This window comes from Silene latifolia, chromosome Y, assembly GCF_048544455.1.
Source record: "Silene latifolia isolate original U9 population chromosome Y, ASM4854445v1, whole genome shotgun sequence".
Taxonomy (NCBI): Eukaryota; Viridiplantae; Streptophyta; class Magnoliopsida; order Caryophyllales; family Caryophyllaceae; genus Silene; species Silene latifolia.
Window position 1 is genome coordinate 479,708,710 of NC_133538.1, and position 8,488 is coordinate 479,717,197.

At 31.8% G+C, this 8,488-nt stretch overlaps 1 protein-coding gene across 1 annotated transcript; it reads right to left on the reverse strand.

The window, feature by feature from the left end:
* Positions 1 to 7,445: 7,445 nt before the first annotated feature.
* Positions 7,446 to 7,958, reverse strand: LOC141633017 (uncharacterized). The gene has a single exon (XM_074445514.1). It carries the CDS (start codon positions 7,956 to 7,958, stop codon positions 7,446 to 7,448), a length of 513 nt encoding a protein of 170 aa, XP_074301615.1.
* Positions 7,959 to 8,488: the final 530 nt, after the last annotated feature.

Here is an 8,488-nt window from a genome sequence, read left to right on the forward strand (position 1 = left end):
TTCATAAACAATAAATAAATCTAAGTAATAAAATAATTTAAATTACGTAGACCGAATCTTATTTAATTGAATTATAATAAGATGCGTAATCTAACTCACAAAATCACTTGTCGAATTTAATGAATTAATTAACTTGTATCCATATACAATTAATTAATTATCTATTAAGAATGTTTCCCTAGAGGTATGACCTTAAGGGATCAACTAATCACCACCGTCACACGACAGTAATGTCAAACTCTAGTCAGCCAATCTTTACCAATTAATGCGGATCAGTTGACAATAAAATGTTACATCCCCTTATATATTCTTAATATGAGATTTAAACATGTGATCGCATTATTGTCGAGGACACATACTCCAACATAAGCTAATGAGAATAATTTGCAACATACTGCGGGTCGAATGTGCCACAAGGTTTCCCTAGAAGCAATAAATTCAAAGATACCTAATCCTTTACAATGGGATAAAGATACGGGGCTGCCATATGGTGAGAATGTCGGGTATTTTGCGAGTTGGATTGGTTGTTGTGTAAGACATTATGTGCCTCTCGGTACGCCGTGTATCAGTGAATTGAGTAAAATACGAAACAAGGCGAACAAGATAGTATCCTTATGTCAGTCAGGACCATTAGGATAGCTATATCGCTTATAGGCAGTCTGACAAGTTTAAGGTAACTTAATAATAATAAGTAAAGAAGTATACTTAGTTTAGTGTTTGGTCATGCTTGCGTTTCTTAATACAATTTATTTGATGAAGGCTATGAATGAGAGGAACAATGCGAACATTTCAAAGAAAAAGACCATATTTTATGGCTCTCGAGGTGGTTATAGATTGATTAAGACAAAACTTGTAAGTACATAATTCTTATAATATTAGACTATTAGGTGTTTTAGTCGGAGTTATATATGTTCATAATAATCATACATATTTTGAGAGGATATCAATATGATGAATGAATTGTAGGCAAAACTTGGAAAATTCATTCGTCACGACGCTTGGATGGAAGTTCACACTCCTAAGAATGGAAAGACGGAAACTGAATATGATAAGGACATCAAAGAAAAAATTGTACGTTTGAATAAATATGTCACTCCTATCACTGGTGGTCAGAGTTATATAGTTGTGAACTGCTTAATGGTTTTATGTGTATATAGAGGATCCGTGAGAAAGAGGTACATAATGGAAAATGGAAGCCTCAAGGACGTGTAGACATTCTTGCTAGGGCAATCGGCAAAGCAGATCATCCAGGTAGTGTGAGAGGGGTATCGACGCATATTGGTATCACTAAGTATTTTGGGAAATGTAATACCCCAATATATTTTAAATATTCTTTTTAATACTTTAATTACAATAATAATAATAATAATAATAATAATAATAATAATAATAATAATAAAGAATTCGGAATTGGTTCAGAACTTAAAAATTTCATCATCCGTTTTAAGTCGGTGGGGGATTTTTTTTTTCTAAAGATGGGGAATGCTTATCACTTTGGGAATCCCAATGGACAAAGAAAACCCTCTTTTTCTACTTATCTTCATCCCCTCAATTCTGAAGCACGCTCCACCAAAAATTTCCACTAGTCTACTACAATATTGATGATCAACAACATTGATTATTAAAAGGAAGTGCCCAATTCTTAATTGATCTCTGTTTGAATAAACAGAACAAACAAATTCCTGGTTGACTGCCTTGCCAGTTGCCACTGTATCGATTTATTTTGATCCAAATTCGTACTCCTTGCCAACATGGAGTCAAGTCATATGAATGTTTTGGTCTCGTTTTGGAGTGTGTTGGGAGTAGTTCAGATTGATTATTCGTCGAAAGATAATACAATTCTACCGATCCTATTATCGTATTATTGTTCGGGGATGCATGTGTATATATTATTATTTGTCACTGTTTTATAATTAGAATTTATACATGGTAATTGTCATGATTGTTATTATTTCTATTTGCAATTAGATAAGTATGTATTATTATAAATATTACTGTTAACATGGGGGTTTTGGTGAGATGGATTTGGCTGGATTTGAATGATATATGATTTGGTTGAGTACAAGGCTTATACGGTTTATTGCAAGGGAAGACTAATGAAAAGAATAGATTGACTATCAGACATGTGAGTGTACGAGAGTTCACCAATTTGGGGTTTTAATGCCTTATTCAAGCTTAGCACCTAAGTAATGATTTGTCAGGCACGAAGGGAGTTTACTTAGCCTATTAATATGAATCTTATCTTTAGTTTTGAGGCTCGTACTCTTATATGGTATCAACTACCACGATTGGGTTTTATTGCTTTGTATTGTGTTTTCGTTGCCAATTCCTATGATCTCGACTTGTGGGTGAGTAGCTTAGAGTTTTACTCTAAGTGTTGAGCAGTTCCGTTAATGGAATATTTGACGATATCGATTTGAATTTGAGATAGAAATTAGTTTCTGCTATTGAGTAATGGGGCCTTTGAGCTGAGTTATCTTTTCGGTCCAGCTTGACCATGGTTATTGAGTTATTGATTTGAGTTTGAAATCGATATTGAGATGGAAGTATTGTTTCGCGGTCTTATTCGCCAGTTCACTCATCCCTTGTCTTTGTCTTAGGGTCGACGACGAGAATACGATACATGGTTACATTGGATTATTATATTATGAGATAGAGTAATGAGTGAGACGAAGTAATGAGATGAGACTTGGTTAACTATTGGAATAAGAGAGTGTGTTATATAATGGAAATAGAAAGGAGTTTGTGTGATTAGTTATCGGGGAGTGTTTTAGTACATACAGTTTAAGAGGAGCACATATAATTAAAGAGAACTTGATTTTGTTGGATTGTCATAATGGTATATGGCTATACTAAGAGCATGATGGTGATTCCTATTTGAAGTGAACTATTCGTACAGTAGGATAACACAAGTTATGGGTACAATATTAGTTATCTTAAGAGTGAATTAGCTTCATTTGAAATTGACTTTGTTTCATTATCAAAACGAGTTTTATTATCATAATTTGTGTCAAATTAAAATATAATTAGGATATTTGATTATTGTGTTCAAATTATCGTTTTATTTGACCTTAATTAGTGGTATTAAGTTTCCTTTAGTTATATTTATGTAAGATTATAGCGGTGATTAGCGGCTAATAGAAGGATAACTATAAAACTGAGACGAAGAGTTTATAGAAGAATCTCTCTGAACCACGGGAACAGGTATTGTCACTTTGAAGGTAAGGGACTAAACTCTATTGATGTGAAAATATCGATTTGTAAGTGATGATTGTCCTCTATTTATTTTTTAGTATCATCTAAGCAAAGTGAGTAAGTTTCCGAGTGATATTATTTTTGGAAGTAATTATACTATATTCTTAATAATATGACAACTCGGCTTTGTTTCAGAATTTTACAATTTATTAAGCGTATTCGCTAAAATTGAAAGCTATAAGATTAGAGGATTATAGTTTGGCTCACAACCCGTAGTGGCGAGCCGTGCATACAAAATGCCCAGGATTATAGTTTGGCTCACAACCCTCGGTGGCGAGCCGACATACAAAAATGCCAGAATTATAGTAAGCTCACAACTCGCAGTGGCGAGCCGGACATACAAAATTGCCTTTAATAGTTAGTATGAGGTAGAGTGAATCCTACCTCGATCTGCCATTAGATACTCTTACTCTTATTAGGCGCGGACCTGACATAGAGGTGTGCACATTATGTCTATGGCCAGTCGTTTCTTGTTAACCATTTAGTCTCAAGGAAGTAAAGTTGTTACTATATAATTGTTGTCTACTTTGTTTATTTATGTCCTAAGGTGAATTATCCTCACTGTAATATTATTTATAAATAAATAGAGATAGCTAATGTAATTTTGCTATAGCTAGAGATATGTTATTTATGATAAGGAGGTCATGTATGTGGAGATTTAAGGAGTATTAGCTAAGTGAATGTGAGTGCAGGAGAACATGCTATGAATTAAGTTGGTGTCCATATGTTGTTAGAAGGCTGATTACTTATATTTGACAGAAGAAAGATTTTAAGAATATTAAGTTTCACATTGGTTTTGAGATTGTGATATTTATGGGATTGGGCAGGGTACTTTGTACCTTTTGACAGTATGGATTGAGATTGGTTACTTTTATTGGGGCCTTTGTTCCAAGTTATAGTTTTGGGTCCATTGTGACCATGGCTATTGCTGAGATAATTAATATTTTGAAGTCGACAATGAGATAGAAGTATTTTGTCGTGGTAGTACTCCCGCTGGTTCACCCAGCCCCTTGTTTGAGTCATTGGGTTGATGATGGTAGTATAGTACTGGTTATAAGTTGAGATCATAATATGAGTATATTTGGGACGAGCTGTTGTTGTGAGTGTGAGACATGAAATAAAGGAGTTAGTGAGTGTGTGGTAATATGTGAAAGTATTGAGAAATCTTTGAGTTTGTTGTGGTTTATAATAATAGTATTAATACATTATAGTTTCCATTTTTTATACGTGTTAGTGTTTCCGTGCCATGACAGAAAAATAATATCACCCTATTATTGAGGTTTTACTCTGTTATGAGCTTTGTTACCAGCTTCCGGCTGACGTCTTTCTCCCTTTTGGGGCTACACATCGTGGGGGTATATCCTTCTCTCTCTCTAAATTTTCAGCTGGTTTGCTTTCGTTGAGCTCGAGTTGATCTTAAAGTGAAGATTTTCAGTCAAGTTTTGTATCAAGTATTTGTTGTAATATGTGTCCTCAACAATAGTGTGATCACATGATTTAATATCATAATTAAATCTCATATTAAGAAGACGAAATGGATGATTCATTATATAGTCAACTGATCATCATTAATCGGTAATGATTGGATAACTAGAGTTTGACATTACTGTCGTATGACGGTGGTGGTCAGTTGATCCCGTTAGGTCACACCTATAGGATGAGACCCAAATAGATCTTTAATTAATTGTACACGATACAGATTGATTAATTCCTTAATTATGGGAGTGCGATTTATGTCTTATTGTAATATGATTATATAAGATTTAATTTAGTAATTAAGTGTTAAGTTACTAAATTAGTTGAGGTTTTATATAAGTTTTGAGGTAGAGGTAATTGGTTATTTAAAGTTATAAAGAGTTGTAATTTTAACTAACTAGCAATTGTAGGACCCATTATATATTGATATAATGGTAGTATAATACTAAAAAGTGGAGTGTATATTGTATTATTAATTGTAATATTTAACTGTTAAATGATTATATTAATAATTAATTATGTAAGATAGTTGAACATATGACTTATAAGCATTTGTGGGACAAATAACAAAAGGCAAAAATGGACCTAAGAGGCTCCATATAGTCGGCTATATAAGAGCAAAAGATGCTCAATTTTGTCTTGTTCATTTGTGTTGAAATAAAGTATGATTGCGACACTTCTGTGACACATCTTACATAATTGTTTCCTACACTCTACCTATTCTATACAAACAAGTAAAAACAAGAGAAATAAGATTCCTTTATGATGAAGGAGCAACCGATTTTGCTCTTCAAATAGGGAGCACTTGTTGCTCTTTTTTATACTCTTACTTATGCTTGTTTTTGCACTCATATTTCCTCACCTGCAAAATCCTCCAAACACTCTCAAATACTAATACTCTCCAACTATTACTAGAGGTAGCAATACTAGAAATATTAAGGTAGCATTTCTACAACATATCTAGTTAATATTAGTAGGAATTTTTGGATTGAATCTTGAGTGCAACTTATTGGATACTTGGAGTCTTAGGAGGATCATACATCATATTAAGCTCAAGAACAAGTAAAGGAAGGTGACCTTACTTGTGCTCATATTTTCGAACCAACCTACAATGTAAGGGACATTGTTTTTCTTATAAATCTCTTATTTTGTTATGCATGCACTAGATCTAATGAACAAATAATTAAGAAGTTAATTATTTTACTATTAAAGGAGTCTAATAATAGGTATATGAACCTAACACGTGGTATCAGAGCATAGGATGTTGCATGCATAATCAGTTATTGTTTTTCCGAGTTAAAATGTTAACATATAAAACTAAAAATATGTGATTTATATGAGTAAGCCCCGAAATAATTATGCATATTATATATTATGGTCCTAAAAATTTTTTAGGTCATTTTTATGATTTATGGAAATTTATATCTCATTTTAATGATTTTATTACATTTTTATGAGTAAAATGAACTTTTATTCACTAAAATAAGTTAACCTTCACTACTGGCCATGGTATTTTAGTATAACCTCACATGAATATTTTATGTATTGAATGTAAAATATCATATTAATGCGATTAATATTTCATGATTTATGAATTTTTAGTGTAAAAAGGGCATAAATGGAGGTTAAAATGACTAAAAATGTTTAAACTTATTCTATGACCTTGAAAATTTTATATGATATCACATGCATATTTTACAAGTAGTTTGTAAAATATCATATTAATTGGATTAATATTACATGATTTATGATTTTTATGAGATAAACATTTATTAAAACAGGTAAAATGGTTAAATAGTTAAATTTCGAATTGGGCCATGAAACTTTAATATGTTGTCACATGCATAATTTAAAGAGTGTATGTAAATCACGAGATTAAATGATCTCATTTAGCATGATTTATAAATTCTTAGTTTAGAAATGGCATAAATAGTGACTATTTTAGCAAAAATAGCTAAAACGAATTGCATGGCATGAGAAAATTATTTTAGGTTGTATAAATATCCCACTTATCATATATAAGATTGTAAAAATGATTGGATTAATTTTTGGATACATTAGATATTTTATGAGATAAAACCGATAAAATGCAACTATATTTTCTCAAAATTAGTTCGGAAATTTTAACCATGTTTTTTGACATTATGAGTGTCATGGAAATATTACAGAATGTTTAAAAATTTAAAATTAAAATTTTGAAATAATTTTAGTTGAATTTGGATTTATTTCATAAATATTATGATTTTAAGGTAAAAAATGAGCATAAAACTTAAATCAAGTTGAATTATTGTCAAAAATTGAGTGATGACTAATTTTTGAGTCCTAAGAGTGTTAGGATAATTAAATTGAACTTAGATGTGATTTAAGTATTAATTTGTAATTTTAAGAAGTTACGATCACGCATTTCTATAAAACCGGGTTATATAAACGATATAAGTGAAATAGGGCGATTTGGCACATAATTTGGCATAATAGATACATATTATAATGCTGCATATTTCAATTGGTGAATGTCTTTTATTTATATAATTTTGAATTATGTAATTTTATCTTAGTATGGCCTTAGTTTTAATCGATATTTTTTTTTTGGTGAAATGTGAATATATATATATATATATATATATATATATATATATATATATATATATATATACACCAGTACATCAACATTGTTACACACTACTCTTACATATGATCAACCTCACAATGTAAACTTACAGCACAAGACATAGCTGAAATCTAGACAATTCCTCCCTGCTCCTATACAAATTTTGGATGTATCTCATAGTCTCATTAAGAATGTACCCTGGAGTAGGTACCCTATGCTCCTCCCTGCAAACATTCCATGCCATCCAAATATGGTAAACCAGAGCCACCACAGCTGCATATACTAGCTGCTTCTTCAACAGAGACCTACACCTCCACACACTGCACCAATTCAGAATATCAGTAGCAGGCAGAGGTACTCTTAGCCAATCCCTCAACAGAGTCCAACATCTAACACTAAAATCACATGAGTAGAAAAGATGTTGATGGTCCTCCATCTGTGTCCTGCAAATTTCACACAGGCCATCAGAGATAACACCAAATCTCATCATCATGTCCTTAGTGTAGAGCCTTCTCTTAATCATTAACCACCCAATAAAAGAGTATTTAGGTAGGTTGAGCCTATTCGAGATCAGATGCCACCAATACACCTTAACCTGATCCCCCCTGCAACCAGGCATAACCACTGGCAGTTTTAATCGATATTACCCGTAATAAAAGGGAATATTGATTCGGTTGTAATTTAATGTGATCTCGTATCACTTTTATTTTTACTAGTTTTTCCGTTTTACAAATGTATAATAGGAATAGCATTGTATTTTTATTATTATTTGTAATTATGGAGTATCTTCAAAGACGGTGCCATTTGGAAAGGTGATCCTGTTAGAAATCTATATCTCATAATACTCGACATATTCTTATATGTTCCATTTAATTTAGTCATAAAATTAAATAGATCTTATTTATGCAAACATAAGTAAATATAGTGAAGAAATCATCATTCTTACATTGGAAATTTCGGATTATTGGGCACAAGTGAGTTCTCCTACTCACTTGTTCTTGAGCTCTCCTAATATAGATGAACAAAGGATTCAAGTATAGAATCCCTCCCAAGGAATAATACCCAAGATAACCTCTTAATAAAATTAATATTATTGATACTAGAACAATATTAATTTTGAATAAATTGACCCAAAAATATTGTTTTGGT